At 38.2% G+C, this 16,151-nt stretch overlaps 1 protein-coding gene across 1 annotated transcript; it reads left to right on the top strand.

The window, feature by feature from the left end:
* Positions 1-3,114: 3,114 nt before the first annotated feature.
* Positions 3,115-15,968, top strand: LOC306769910 (uncharacterized protein; the record flags this gene model as incomplete). Its single annotated transcript, XM_079258677.1, has 3 exons — positions 3,115-3,573; positions 10,997-11,156; positions 14,295-15,968. 3 exons carry the CDS (start codon positions 3,115-3,117, stop codon positions 15,578-15,580), a joined length of 1,905 nt encoding a protein of 634 aa, XP_079114803.1. The 3' UTR covers positions 15,581-15,968.
* Between the last annotated feature and the right edge of the window lie 183 nt (positions 15,969-16,151).

The raw sequence follows: 16,151 nt of genomic DNA, 5'->3' as shown, positions 1-16,151 counted from the left end.
GTTAGCGACATTCACTGTGCACTCGCTATGCAGGTAAATGTACCCCGAATAAAATGGACAACAGCTCGAACTACTAATCGGTGCCAAACTTTGTCTAACAAAGCACAACAGGAATGGCGGCGGTGTTTGTTGTATCCTAGCAACGCTATGAGAAGAAGGCAGATATCTTAGTAACGGGGAAAAAAACTTCATTAAAATAAGTAACCTTCAATAGTTTAACACCTATTAGTATTAATGTTATTACGTTTTTATATTTAAATATTTAGCTTTAACTCAAAGGATTTATATTCGAATACTTATTTTTAGATTTAATATTTAGATTGAATGTTATATAAACACATATATGATTGATGGAATAGACCCCACCTTCCTCTTTGTCTTTGTAATTTTACACTGGATAACACCATTATGATACAAGCACTGAAATATTTTCTTTTTTTAATTAGCCAATTAATTTCAATTTAAATATTCTGCCAATTGTTTCTTTTTTTTTTTTTTAGTGCCAATTACTTTCCCATCATTTTTTCCACCAACCTTTAACATGACTTGCAGCCAATAAATTCTACATTAGGTCACTGTTTTATGAATTTGTAAAATGCCTACCTTTGAACATTTGATATGTTTTGTAAGTCCTATTGTAGATAAGACATTAGTTCATAAAATGTATTCTTTTTTGTTTTAATCCACATTACATTAAAGGTGCCCTAACTGTTTTAACTAGAGGGGAAATATATATACACATATATTTATATATGTGAATGTGAAAGTGTGTATATATATTTTTTTTTAAAAAGTAGGGTTTTTTTATCTGAGAAAATTGAGATAAATTATGAAAATATGTCAGCAACAACTTTAAAGCTGTATATTTACGCTTGGCACCCCATAATGACCTGCACAAATAACTTAATGTTTTCTTGGCAGTCCACCAGAGGGCGCTGTTCATCCTCACTGTTGCGCTCACATGAAGGTAGTAAAGAAAGCTCGTTGACGCGGAACCGGGGGGTGTGTTCACCTCCCAGCTGACTACCTTTGATCTAGAAACTTAAAGCGCTGAAAACGCTGCAAAATGTGTACGATTCAGCTGCTGCGGGTGTCAGTGCATGAGCGGATCAGCGCCGCTGCTGAAGATGTTCTACACCAGCTGGAAAAAAGAGAGGAAGCTGCTGATCTCTTGGTACTCAGAGCTCTGATCACCAAGCGGCTTGTTGTTGCTGCAGAGGAGATTGTTGCTCTGCTTGAAAAAGCAGTGTTGGAGTACGAAGACAGAGTGCAGCGCTCAAAGCAGGAGGTCTACCACCAGAACAGACTGCTTGAACACGTGTTGAAGCCCCAAGTCAGTCTGCAAAAAACAGGTCGGTCTCTGCTCATTTCACCCACTGACGTCATCAAGCTTTGATCCCAATAATAGTTGCAGAGTTTTGACGAGCTGACGCTATTTCGTCTCTAGTTTTCACTCTGCGTCCTGAAATAAACAGATGCAAAAGGAAACACAGGGAAAACGTACACATACAAACCATTATGTCTTGTTTAATCAGCAAAACCAGAAAACACAACATCATGGGTGTTGAACAGCAGCAGAGCCTTAATGGGAGATCAATCCAGTCCAGCTGCTTCAAGGTTTAAGATTAAGTCTATTGTCCCACTAGGGCAAGGGTGTCCAGCCCCGGTCCTTGAGGGCCAGAATCACTTTCGATTTGCCCCTGCTCCAACACACCTGATTCAAACTAATGAGTCATTGTACAGAACACCCAGGGATATCAAACTCCAGTCCTTGAGGGCCGGTATCTGGCAGGTTTTTGTTTTTCCCCTGTACCAACAGAGCTGATTCAAATCAAATGGATCCAGAAGCTTCTTGTCAACCTGTTTATTAATTTTGGTCAGGTGTGTTGGAGCATGGAGACAGCAAAAAACTGCAGGAGACTGGCCCTCGAGGACTGGAATTTGACACCTGTGTCATAGGGTGTTGCAGCCATTCAACTTGTGTCAGGTGTGATGAAACAGGGACACACTGAAAACCTGCAGGATTGTCTCCCACAGACTTTGGACACCACTCTACTTTGTTTTGGCACCACAGCTCCAGCCACAGCAAATAAAATTCTCCCATACAATTGATACTCAACCACACAAGTATAAAATATTTTATAGTGTACTAAATTATAATACACACAAATACATAGTAGAACCAGTAATAAAAGTTGTGCAAGTGTTACAAATTGGTAAACGGATTGAGGTAGGGTGTACAGAAATGCTTCTTTAGGAGAAGATGGTCATCTCCACTGTTTACAAGCATGTTCAGACCCAAATTATTGTGACTGGACCAAACAAACATGAACGTCAAAGAGACTTATCCCCATCCTGCATGGCATCAATCACAGTGTTGATGAATTGGTTAATTAACATTATAAAGACGTTTTTAAAAACAAAAAAACTTTTATTCTGAGTTGTGAGCCTGCAACACAGACAAAACTCTGTTTTTTGACTGTCTTTCCATACTAAGAACAATCTTTGTGTATTTCAGTCTTTTCAGCAGAAATCCAGACAAAAAACAGCTCCAGTCTGGACCAGGAGGATCTTCAGGGTCCACAGCCCCCACATATTAAAGTAGAGCAGGAAGAAATCTGGACCGGTGAGGACAGAGAACAGCTTCAACGCTTTCAGGATAATGATATCGCGAAGCTCACATTAAGTCCCGTTCGTGTGAAAAATGATGATGATGAAGATAAACCTCAGTCCTCAGAGCGTCATCACAGCCACACCAAGAGGAGCAGAAACTCTTTGGGAGGACTAGAACCAATCAGGACATCAGACCCACAATCATTTTTACAGCCAGTTAGTGAGAAGTCATCTCCTGATTCTGCTGAAAGTGATGAAAGTGACTGGATACAAAACAAAGAAGTTTTGTCAGGTGGAGAGGAAATTCAGAACAGTGAAGTCCCTGACAGTGATGCAGGATCAACTGTGAAGGAGCAACCCTTTTCTTGTTCATATTGTGGTAGAAGATTCAGCCTTAAAGGAAATCTGAATAGACACATTAGAGACCACACAGGCGAGAGACCTTTCCCGTGCACAGACTGCGATAAATCCTTTAAAGATAGTGGATCTTTAACTGCTCATATGAGGTGTCACACTGGAGAGCAGCCGTATAGCTGCTTGTTCTGTGGGAAGAATTTTAGTGGGAGGGGAAATATGACCAGGCACATGAGGATCCATACAGGAGAGAAACCTTTCACTTGCTCAGTGTGCAATAAAGGTTTTCATGTAAAGGAACATTTAAGTAGACATATGAAATACCACACAGGGGAAAAACCATTCACTTGCTCCATCTGTGGCAAAGGCTGTGCTCAGAAGACCGATTTGAAGAAACACATGCGAGTTCACACCGGAGAAAAACCATTCAGCTGCTCTTTTTGTGGAAAGTGCTGCGCTGAAAAAGGAGATTTGACCAAACACATGCGAGTCCACACGGGAGAGAAACCATTCAGCTGCAACATCTGTGGCAAAAGCTGTGCCCAAAAAGGAAGCCTGAAGATCCACATGAGAGTTCACACAGGAGAGAAACCGTTTAGCTGCTCAGTATGCGGAAAATGTTTTACCGTAACTGGACATTTAAAGAGACACATGAAGTTACACTCGACTGAAGAGTCTTCAGATGTCCATTTAACTAAAGCACAAAGTAGAGTCAACACTAATGAGTCAGGAAAGGCATTATGAGGGATTTATCAGTCATGGGTTTTATGAGTTGAGGAACCACTGCCTCAAAGATGAGTCAGAAGAAAAAACTTGCTAACATTCCCATAATGCAATATTGTGCTGAAGAAGTTTAGACAAAAGTGTAGACAATGTAGTAAAGGGCTTGCAAACAGTGGAATCAACAGTAGACTCTTGATGCTGTAAATGCTAAATCAAGTAAATTTTATTGGTTTTGTTTGTGAGGAAAAACACTTGTCTTCTTATTGTCTTTTTTTTTCTTTTTTGTAGGGGTTGGGTAGCACATAATGAAATACAACACTAATACTTTTACAGTAAATTACTTACAAACAAAAAAGAACTGTCTAAATTGTTACTAAAGAAAATCCAAATATTCATGTAAACAAAACAAACTTTCAAGAGGAAAAATCTAAACTTTTATTGCACTTTGCATCTATTTCTCTCTTGCATTGTTTAATAACACTGATTTACACAACAGCTAGCATAATTACTCTGTTTCTGTTCCTTGTTAGAATTTAACAAAAGTTGAGTGATTTTAGTTAATGGATCATTATGCAAGGCTAAACCTGGTTGTTGATCAAAGATTTGATAGGTGGACATTTCCTTTCTCAGTTTTGTTTGTAAGGTATTGTTGGCATCAAATTTGATGGTTTTTTTTCTTTTTTTAAGTAAAAACATTTTCAGCATTTCCCATGTTGTCTTTTTGCTGTCTTGGTTTGTGACTAAAATATCTACTTATTTTTTATTCATATAATTATCCTAACTGAAAAGAGACAGTGCACAATGCATATATTTTACTTGACATGGCCTAAATCATATTTTCATATGCTGTTCCTGGCCAGAGCCAAATGTACAAGCAAAACAGATATTGAAATTGTGGATGTTTAGATACATGCAGCACTGGCATCAACACAAACAACCTTCTCTGATAGTGTCAACATGTTGGGAGATGATTCACCTGCCTGTAAATGATGAGATTGATGGAACAGACCCAGCTTCCTGTTTGTTAGATTAAAAGTCTTTGTATTTTACACTGGATAACACCATTATGATACAAGCACTGAAATACTTTTTTTTAAATTAGCCAATAAATTTCAATGTAAATATTCTGCCAATCATTTCTTTTTTGTACTGATTACTTTCCCATCATTTTTTGCACCAACCTTTAACATGACTTGCAGCCAATAAATTCTACATTAGGTCATTGTTTCATGAATTTGTAAAATGCCTACCTCTGAACATTTGATATGTTTTTTAAGTCCTATTGTAGATAAGACATTAGTTGATAAAATGTATTCTTTTTTTTAATCCACGTTACATTGAAGGTGCCCCAACTGTTTTAACTAGAGGGGAAAGAAGTGTTGCTGCTTGATGTTGTGGCAGCCATGCTGGTAAAATATGGGCTAAAATGTGGATAAAAGTCTAACAGTGTCTAGTATATCACACACGCACAGCAAAGAGTTAGCAGTAGAAATGTTTTAATGGATGATGTTTCCATGAGCATTATAAAACCATCTGTTCAGTAAGCTTTAATCCCCACTGTTGTACAAAATTATAAGGAAACTGGATTCAATGTACAGCTAATAACTAAAAACTACTTCATCTTACAAACTAGTAAAAGGTGTAAAAGTAACATCAAGGTGGCTTTTAACATAACACACATTCAGTCTTTTTCTCTTTGTTTTGAAGCTCACAAAGTAAATTAAACAGAAGGTGTAGCAATAAGTCTCTAAACTTTGTTGTATGCCTCACAATCATTTATGCAAGGATTCACCAACACACTGGTGATATTTAAGCTCTGTGTACCAACCAAAGCTTTTGTGACACACATCACAGCTGTATGGATTTTCTACAGCGTGGACGACCATGTGAGCCCGCATGCCTGCCTTCTGTGCATACTTCTTACCACATACTGAGCAACTGAATGGCTTTTCTCCTGTGTGAGATCTGATGTGAGTCTTTAGGATGGATTTGTAAAGAAATTCATTTCCACAGATTGAACACAAAAATCCTCGCTTTTCCATATGCAGGTTCATATGTCTCTTATAATGAGAAAGGTGGAGACATCTTTTCCCACATTCACTGCAGCTATATGGCTTATGTTTGCTATCATTTCTCACCTGCCTATCGTTAGTTTTTGAGTCAACAGCTGCCTGAGGTATCCTGTTTGCTTTCCAAAAGTCACTATCAACACTATCATCACTCTCTGGCTGCAGAGACTCTGCTGCCTTGTTATCAGAGCCACTGAGCGCATCTTTGCAATCATCCTTTTCAGATTGTAAACCTGAGTGAGATTCTCTGGTTTCTTTCCAAAAATCACTGATCTCAGCACTTTTAAAGGATTCTGGTCCAAAAGTCTGATCTGAGTTCTTGGCTGCCTCTGGTTGTCTTAAAGAGTCCCTACCGACCTCAGTGTGGCTATAATGATGTGGTGAGCACGGAGGTTTCATTTCATCTTCAGTCTTTCCAGGAACAGGACTGAATGTGAAGTTTGTGATAGCAGTCTCCTCTTTTTCCTCTTTAATCCCTGGTCGCGTTACATCCTCTTGCTTAACCTCCTTCTGTGACTCTGTGTGGAAGGTGTTGTGCTGCGTCAGACCTTCTGTGTAGAGAAAATGCTGAACGGCCGTCTTTGACTCACTACCAGAGACAGTAAAATACTCCGAAGCCTTGTCACGTTTAAACTCTAAACCACTTTCAAGGACTTTCCTTTTTCCAGATTTGTCACCCGACTCGTGTGTTCTTGTCTCTTGCCAGAAATCACTGTCATCAGTATCCGAGTCAGAGGAATCTGAAGTCTCTGTTTCAATCTTTGGTTGCAAATCTCCATCTGGGTTTGAGGATTGTTTAACCCCATGATAAGTGCCCTCATGTTGGCAGCTGAATTCACTGCAGCAAATACAGTGGATGTTCTCCTGGGCTGGACTCTGTTTTAAAAGTTGCCGTTTATCCGTCGAATTGTCACAAAGTCGAGTTGATCTAGTGTGCATTGTGGTGTGTTGATCAAATAATTCTTTGTCACTAAAACATGCTTTACAAACTGGACAACTGAATGAGTTTCCTTCTGAGCGACTGAAGCACTGAGGACAATTAATATCATCCTGTTCACGAGCACTGTCCATATTCTCATTTTTGTGGATTTCCATGTGTTTTATTAGATGTCTTCTCCATGCGAATTCTTGATCACAAACCATGCAGTGAAACTGTGTTTGTAAAGTGTGGCTTCTCATGTGTAAAACTAACGAGTCTTTGTTGCTAAAAACTGCATTGCAAACTGAACATCTCATGTGAGATCTGGTGTGAGAAGTTAAATCCTCTCCTCTTGAAAAACTTTCATTGCATACTGAACATCTGAAGTTTTTCTTGATGGTGTGTCTTCTTCTCATGTGCATCTGCATCTGACGCTTGAGGGCAAACTCTTCATCACAATGAGGGCATCTGAATAGTTTGTTGGCAGCCATCTGTTCCTTGGTTTGACTTTGATAGCACTGCAAAGACTCAAGGGCACAATCGTGACTCACGAGGTCCGACTGCAAACCAAATGATCTCTTACAAACAACACAGCTGAGCAACATTTCTCCTGTATGGACTGATGTGTGTATTGACAGGTGGCCTCCTGTTACAAATCTTTCCCCACACACTGTGCAACTAAATGTTTTTTCCCCAACGCAGCACCTCAGATGTTTTTGCAGAGTGTGGCTCTCTTCAGATCTCTCCGTCTCATCAGAATCACTACTAGTGTCACTAATTGAAGCTTTTCCATTTACCTGAACACTTAATTCTGACTTCAATGATTTTCCCTGCTTGCTAAACTTAAAGTCGACACTGTCAGCGTTCTTAGGTTCACATAAAGTATCAACAAAAGAGTTCAAAGGGTTCTTGGTGCTAACATGCCCTTTTTCACTTAAGAAATGTCTTTTAGTCCTCTGATAAGTGACACCTGATTGATGTTGTCTGGTCTCTGTCCAGAAATCCTTGTCACCGTCTTCTGTTACATCAGAAACATTGAACATATTGTACCTTAATGTTGTTAAATCTCCATCTGTTCCCTCCTCACTGACTGTGTCCGAGTACCTGGTTTCGATTTTATTCATATTCTCATAAGAGCATGTGTGTCTTTTGACCTGAAATCGCCATGAGAATCTTTTGCCACAGTCATTGCAGCTGAATGGTTTTTCCTTGGAGCGCGCAAACATGTATTGCTTTGCAATTTCTGTTTGGGAGAATTTTTCCAAAAATCTTGGGGAGTTATAAAGTTTCTCTTCTTTATGTTTCCTCATATGTCTCCTGAATTGAGAACGAAAATTAAACTGCATTTTACACTCAGTGCAACTGAATGTTTTCCGATGAATTTTCATGTGGACTATTAGAAGTGACCCGGTAGAAAAGGTTTCACCACATTTAGGGCAGATGAATGTTTTTTCAGGATTATAAATACCACCGTGTGGTGACGTTTTATAGCACTTGTGGATTTTCACTTGCGTCGGCCATCTAAATGTGCTCTTACATACACTGCAGCCAAACTGTTTTTCCCTAGTGTGCTTTATTCTGTGTAACTTAAGTTGGGAGATAAAACGAAAACACCTACCACACTCTGTGCATGTAAATGCATCCTTTGCAAGGTGCGTTTTCTTGTGGATCTGCTTGGAGTACCAGCTAGAAAACGTTTCGCCAGCTTTAGGATAGCCAAGAGTCACCTCACGCTCATAATTGTGAAGATCTGATGATTCACCTGTGCACTTATGGATTTTCATGTGGTGTTTTAAACTTGCATTATGCATAAATTGTTGACTACAAACTGTGCAACTTATGGGTCTATGTACTGTATGAGACTTTAGGTGACACAACAGAGCTTGTCTATTATTTAACTTTCTACCACAAAAGGAACATTTGAAAAGCCCTCCTGCATGAATGCTCATGTGAGCATCCAAATTGCTCTTTCCTCTGTGTGTTTTACTAAACTTTGAGCACCAATGTATTCCGTCCTTCCCTTCTTTGTCACTATGCTCGTCCTTGTCAGCATCGTCATCAACATCTGGTTCTGAATGCAGGTCTGAATCTGATCCTCCAGGGTCCACTCCATCGGCATCCATTTCCCTCTGTCCCTCCTGGATGAAACCAAAATTCCTCTTCAGATGTAGAGTAGAAGCCTCTTTATCATTTAACACCAACTGTTGAATGGCTGGAGGAAACATTGAAAAACAGAAATACGAATTATGGGAACATAAATAACTGTAATAATTTGTCAAATCAAAAGAAAAATATTTGACAGATGGATTTGGTTAATTTTACAGCATTTTCTGTCCCTTCTGCCATGCTGCCACCTGGTTTACCCAACATATTATGAACATTTTTAAATGAAAGAAATGTGATTTCATTTGTTGGATGTTAATTTTATTTTATACAGAAAAGGGAGCATCTTGTTCCTTATTACTTCCACCAGCAAGATTATGTTTTTGCCAGTGTTTGTTTGTCTGTTTGAGGAATTCTTATCATTTTTTTCAAAGAATGTATCGCGGTCTAGCATTATTTATGCATTACTTCAGCATGGAACATGATGTAGATACCCCCTGAACATGAAGCTTCAGGGGACTAAAAAGTATTGTTAAACATAGGCTATTTTTCTTTACTGTAAGGAGCATGAAACAATTTGTGTTTTCTTGAAAGAAACACATCAAGTGAGGATGCATTATTCTGGAAACTTCAATGGGAAGAGTTAGTTTCTTTCACATTTCAATAAACTGGAGATTTTATTTTGTTTTATGGGTTTCTTTGATTTAAGTGACTCAAATGGTCATTAGTTAATATTAGAATTACCTAAATTTGTAAGGTTTTCCTCACTGCTACCATAGTTAAATCACCTCACTTACTGACCTTTTGTTATTCAAATCAGGTAGTTTGCATGTTCCTACCCCACCCAGATTACAAGAGCAAGATTTCCCCTAATCTTGGATAGAAAGAAAGTAACTGGAATGAAAGATCAAACCAGTTTGCGTGAGTTGACAGTTTTCAGTGAAGAATTTTATGCAAAATCGCAGCTACCTTACCTATAAGCACAACTGCATGTGAATGCAGCTTTTCAACATTGAAACTGATAAAAAAAAAAAAAAAATTAAAAAATAAAAATAAAAAATAAAAAAAAGAAGGAAAAATAAAAAATCACCGCACCATCATGAACAATGACAGCAACCCACGGTTACGCGGTCTATGAGTGAAGTCCATTAGAGCCAAAACCGCAGATATGAAGGATTTAATAGTATCTGCCTGCCAGAAAAGTTCAGGACTGCAGATACTATTTTTATAAAGAGGTGCAAGACCTTTTTAGCTTAGCTGACAGCTGGATTTTGTGTATTATGTCGGTGTGTGTGTGTGTGACACAGCCTGCATTATCAGGTGTATGTTTTGGAATTCTAATGTTTTTAACTTGAATGTGTAATGATTTATATATAAATATATAGATTCATAATTTATTTTGAAAAGTACTTTGAGCTGCTTGTAAATGAAGAGTGGTGTATAAATAAAGTTTGATAATGGATTGCCTAGTAAAGATTATTTGCAACATCAGCATGATAAACCTGTTTTTAGGTTTCCAGGAGGAAAAGAAAAACCCACCTGATCTCTGCAGCTTGGGAGTGTTTGAAACATAGATATACAGTCTATGTTCTGAAACCACGTCCTTGAAGTTTTGGTGGCGATTAATTCCTTTTGCACATCGTATTGTACTGATCTCTTAAAATGTCCCAAAAACGCGTTTTTGAGACCACTTCAACAGTCGACGTTAGAAGGAATCTTTAAGGTGTTGACATGGGGATTTTATACACAAATCGCAGCTTCACATGCACAAAACTGTTCCATATAATGGTATTTTACTTCCAGAGTTTCCAGGTTTCTTCTGCTATTTGACGGCAGATGCTGGAACCTTCAAACGGAAGGAATTTACCCATAATAAAATCTTGCCCTTCACAATAAAAAGCAGGCAGATGTGCAGGCAGAAGTAAAACATACAATTGCCATACAATACGTTTTATTAATCAAATATTTTATTGTGAATAACGTTTCAACAGTAATGCTTGTGACACAACATTGTAGACAGTTGTGAAACATACATTACCCCACGCTGTAACTTATTGTTGAAATTTGACACGGAAGTTATCATTTATGTATATAAACGTGCTTTGCGAGAGTTACGCGTATATAAATACGAAGAAGTAAGCTTTTGGTTTAGTTTGAATGTAGAAAGCCAGTCACGTTAAGAGATAACATTTAAGTAAACATGTCCAGACTTCAGGGTTTGAAGGCTTTTATTAGTCAGCGGCTCACTGCAGCAGTAGATGACATACTCGGACATTTAGAGAAAACAATACTTGAGTATGAAGAAGAGACGGAGCGCCGCCATCGTGACTTTCTGGATGTGGTTCTAACTGCTGAGATGAAGCAGCACAGAGCTGGTTCGTATTCATTTTGTTGCTTGAACGTGTTGAGGTCATGTCGGACAAGTAGCATATTAGCTGCAGCTGAGTGGGGCTGAATATCAAACTTGACTCTGACCCGAACACTGAATTGTTTAATATTGTCATGGAAAACTAAAGTTCACACAACAAACACTGAGACACCATTATAAAATGTATTATTAAAAATACTGTTAAATGTGGCAGATTTAGAGACTGCGTTTAATTTTGGTTGTCAAAAGTAGGATTTTCTGTATGTAGTATATTAGCAAAGGATGCTTTTGTGGTCATTATTACCCGCAATCCTTCACTCAGGAGGACACTGTTTTTTTTTCTTACCAAGGTTAACCATAACTATAAAGGACGGTGGCCCTGATGTGTCACACTAAAGCCACAACACTCCACAATTAACTTCAATATATATACAAAAGCCAAAACACTCAACAATTATCCACAACACAAAAGTTGCATAACACCTTAACATGATCACCAGAAATGTCTGTTCGTAGGAATGAACAGTTAGTTGCTATTTGGTTTTTTAAAATTTTTTATTTCAGACACAAGTCATATAATTATTGTTGTTTTCCTAGCTTACCTTGTTGATCATATGCAAGAGACTTTAGTCCCACTTCTGATATTATCTGACAACATCTGAATAATCCTGGAACAGGGTTTACTATAATAACGTGTATTTATGCTGAAATGGTTTTCACTGGTGAAATGCGTGTCTTCAAACATTTAAGTGGTTGTTGTATGTTAGTTTTTGTAATATGATTTAAAATACAGTAAAGTCTTCATCCTATGTCATTTTTATTTAATTATGTCATTATAAAATTAATTTACTTATAGACACAAACAACAAATTAGGCTTTACTAATTTTCACAAGGACACTTTTTAAACCAGAGTATTATAATAGAAATAATATTATGTTAGACAGGGGAAAAATAAACTCCTCTTTGCTAAAACTGGTTTGATCTGTTCCTTTGACAATCATTTTCACACCCATTAAGTTTTTAACTAACTTTAGTACTTTAGTGATCATCTCTCAGTGATTGATCAGCAATTATGTCAAAGGTTGTATGCTGCAGCTCAGGAGGAAGAGCAGTCTACCAACGAGAAAATCGTTGGATCGATTTCAGGCTTCTGCTGACTACATGCCTAAATGACCTTTAGCAAGACACTAAACCCACATTGCGTCTATTGGGGTATGAGAGCTTTATAAGTGTTTGTGTGAGTGGGTGAATATTACATACAGTGTTGGGGGGCATTCATACCAGGAAAGTCTGGGAGAAGTTGTCCGATTGGACGGGGATTTATGAAAAATTTTCACACCCTGGTTTGGTTTGATTTGTATTAAAAGTGCACTTAAAGCAGACCAAACCACCTGGACAGTGTCACAGTTGAAACAACAGTTGAAACACAATTTTGCTAGTAAAAATTTCACAAATTAAATATCATGCAGGGCTGCACGGTGGCGCAGTGGTTAGCACTGTGGCCTCTGTGAAGGTCGCTGGTTCGATCCTTGGCTGGTTTGGTCAGTGGCCTTTCTGTGTGGAGTTTGCATGTTCTCCCCGTGTATGCGTGGGTTCTCTCCGGGTACTCCGGCTTCCTCCCACCATCCAAAGACATGCATGATAGGTTAATTGGTCACTCTAAATTGCCCCTAGGAGTGAGTGTGAGCGTGAGTGTGGTTGTTCATCTCTCTGTGTGTGGCCCTGCGATGGACTGGCGAGCTGTCCAGGGTGTACCCTGCCTGTCGCCCAAAGCCGGCTGGGATAGGCTCCAGCTTCCCCGCGACCCTGAATGGAATAAGCGGTTCGGAAAATGAATGAATGAATGAATAAATATCATGCAAGCAGATATTATTTGCTGGGTCAGCAAATAATAATAATGCTGGGTTAGCACTGCAGCCTCATAGCAAAGAAGTAATTTACTGAATAGAGATAAACCACATAACACACTATATAGTGTACTCATTCTGTTGGTGATCCAGACACAAAGCTGTCTGTTTTTTCTCATCGTAGATCACCTACCAGCTGTCACCATGGCAACCACCATTGTTCCAAATTCTATCTAAAGTTTTGAAATAGTTTGGGTTGTATTTTATTCTTTCTGTGAGCATATTTATTTGATAAATAAAGGTATAAAATGAATGAATATGGTTTATTATTAACCTGCTTTGACATCCTTGTCACTTGCACCACTCTGAGCTCCTGCTTGCAGTCTAATGACCATCGATGCTCACTACTTTTCAAGATGCATTGTATCTAATTTTGAGTGCTCTACTTTTTTCTCTGGAAATTTGGACAGAAATTGGCGTGACCACTATATAGGGCACTATTTAGAGAATAGTGTGGACATTCAGACACAGCCATGGTTTCCTCCACTGCAACTTTCTCCCAGTATTCAAAATGCAAAGGGTCAAGAGCGTGATGGGTCTCTGGCCTCAGATGATGGTACAGCAGCCGCTTCATGATCTTTAACACGTGCAATGTCGAGTCAACTGGCCTGAAGTTGTTCTGTTTTTCAGGATGTGGTTTCTACGGGACTGCAAAATTGCTGGAATAAATATAAGATTTATTTTTATTTTATTTATTTATTTTAAAGCTCTAGCTCATGCATCTATATTCTCAAAATTGCTCACTGTGGTGTAAAAAATACACAACTAAAAGAAACTTCTAACCACTACTTGGCATACTTTGTAACATATGTTTCATTTTCTACATTTCAAAGTATTCAAAGCACTTTATAGTAAACTATTTGGTACATTATATAACAGAAAACTGTACAACAAAGAGACCAGGACTGTTGAGCTGCTTGGGTCTGCATTATTAGGTGATGCTTTGGAGGTTTGCAGTTGTGTGATTCAGTATATGTCTAGTGTGTAAGATATCAATTGAGTTTACATTTATATCTCCAGCTGTAATTGTATGCTCTTTTTTTTCCCTTATAATTAATTATAGCACTGAGAAGACCCCTTTATTTCACATTTATTTTATGTATTATAATAAGATGAGGATTTTTGTAGAAATGTCATTATTACATTACAACATCCCTAATTGTGTTTTTAATTTGTTTTACTGGTAAGCTATTTTCAGTCTTGAATTTGAAGTCTTTTTCCTGTGTATGTCTTTCAGTCCTCCCTGCAGACATCCAGCAGCTTTTGGTGGGGAAAGAAGAAGCTATTGTGCAACAGCAAGATAAGGGCTCTAGTCTGGACCATGAGGACCCAACACCAGAACTCATACATATTAAAGAGGAGCAGGAGGAGGATGACGTTACCAAGTTAACATTCAGTCCTATCCTTGTAAAAAGTGAAGATGAGGATGAGCGGCAGTCTTCACATCTTAATCAAAACCAGATTGAGGAGAACATTATTAATTTGGAAGAAGAGGATTGTAGAGGAGTTAAATCAGGTACTGATTACAAGACTTCAGCCTTCGTGGAATCGAAAAATGAAGTTGGTGTTGACAGCAACGCGATCCAGGCGCCTCCCTCAAGGGTAGTTAATGAAATGCCTCTAAATGATACTGGAAGTAATAACTGGAATTCATTTAGATGCTCTGAATGTGGGAAAAGATTTGGGTCCCTCAGTTATCTCAAGTTACACATAAGATGTCACACAGGGGAGAAGCCATACAGGTGTCCTGTCTGTAGGAAATGCTTTTCATGGAGAGGACGCTTACAGAAACACCTGAGAATCCACACAGGAGAGAAACCTTTTAGGTGCTCTGTTTGTGGTAAAATGTTCAGTGAAAGCGGAAATCTCAAAGTGCACATGAGGATTCATACTGGAGAGAAACCATTCAGCTGCACTGTGTGTGGAAAAAGTTACGCGCAGAGGGGGAATTTGAAAATGCATATGGCAGTTCATAAAGGAGAGACTATATTCAGCTGCAGTCTTCATCAGTCTGCACAGCCTCATCACAGCCACACAGAAGAGAACAGAAATTCATTGAGGAAACCAGATTCAACAGTAGACTCTGATCCAAATGGACATTTACAGGCAGGCACTACATGTGGTTTTCATCATGGAACTGGTAACAGTGGAGTTACTGGAAACTGTTTGGGATGTAGTGTCTGCAAAAAGCCGTTCAGCTGCTCTGAATGTGGGAAGAGGTTTGGGTTTAAAGGACAGTTAAAAGCACACATGAGATGTCACACTGGAGAAAAGCCTTTCAGGTGTCCGGTTTGTTGGAAATGTTTCTCATGGAATGGATGTTTGCAGAAGCACATGAAAATTCATACAGGAGAGAAACCGTACAGATGCACAGTGTGCGGTAAAGGTTTTGTTGAAAGTGGAAACCTCAAAGTTCACATGAGAATTCACACAGGAGAGAAACCATTCAGCTGCTCGATATGTGGTAAACGATACAGACAGAAGGGAAGTCTTAAAAAACATCTTGAAATCCACAGAGAGTAGAAATGATTCCAGTGCTTTATAAACGTCTCTGAAACTTTCTAAAGTCAAATTTTCTCTGTAGCCATTTCAATAAAATGACTTGTTGAAAATTATGGAAAAACTTGAAATTCTTATATTTTGGGGGAAAAAAGTAGACCTGAATAAGGTTTCTGAACACATTAATTTTGTTTTCATGCAAGCATTTTATAGCTTTAATCCTTTGGAATCTGTCTTCTGATTTCATTATAGCGTGCCATGAAATCTGAGCAATTTATTACACCATTTTCACTCTTTTAAAAGCAAAAGCCTACAGTTTTTACAAGATAAATACTTTGCTTCCAACTTATTTATTTTCTCTTTCAGATTTTTTGAGTGCTTGTTTAATATTTTTCAGAACTTGAAAGATAATTCTAAAAACTTTGGTAGGTGCAAGTTTTCATTGTTGGACCCATATTAAGCAATAAATAAAGAAATAAATAAAAAACAGTTATATTGTGCCAGATATAATTTATTATACCTGATATGATATGATTGACATGATAAAATTATATCATTGTTATTCTCCACAGATTGAGTTCTTCTTGTATTTTTG

The sequence above is a fragment of the Telmatherina bonti genome (assembly GCF_933228915.1).
Source record: "Telmatherina bonti genome assembly, chromosome: 19".
Taxonomy (NCBI): Eukaryota; Metazoa; Chordata; class Actinopteri; order Atheriniformes; family Telmatherinidae; genus Telmatherina; species Telmatherina bonti.
The sequence above is the reverse complement of the archived record's forward strand: the minus strand, read 5'-3'. Positions and strand labels throughout refer to the sequence as shown.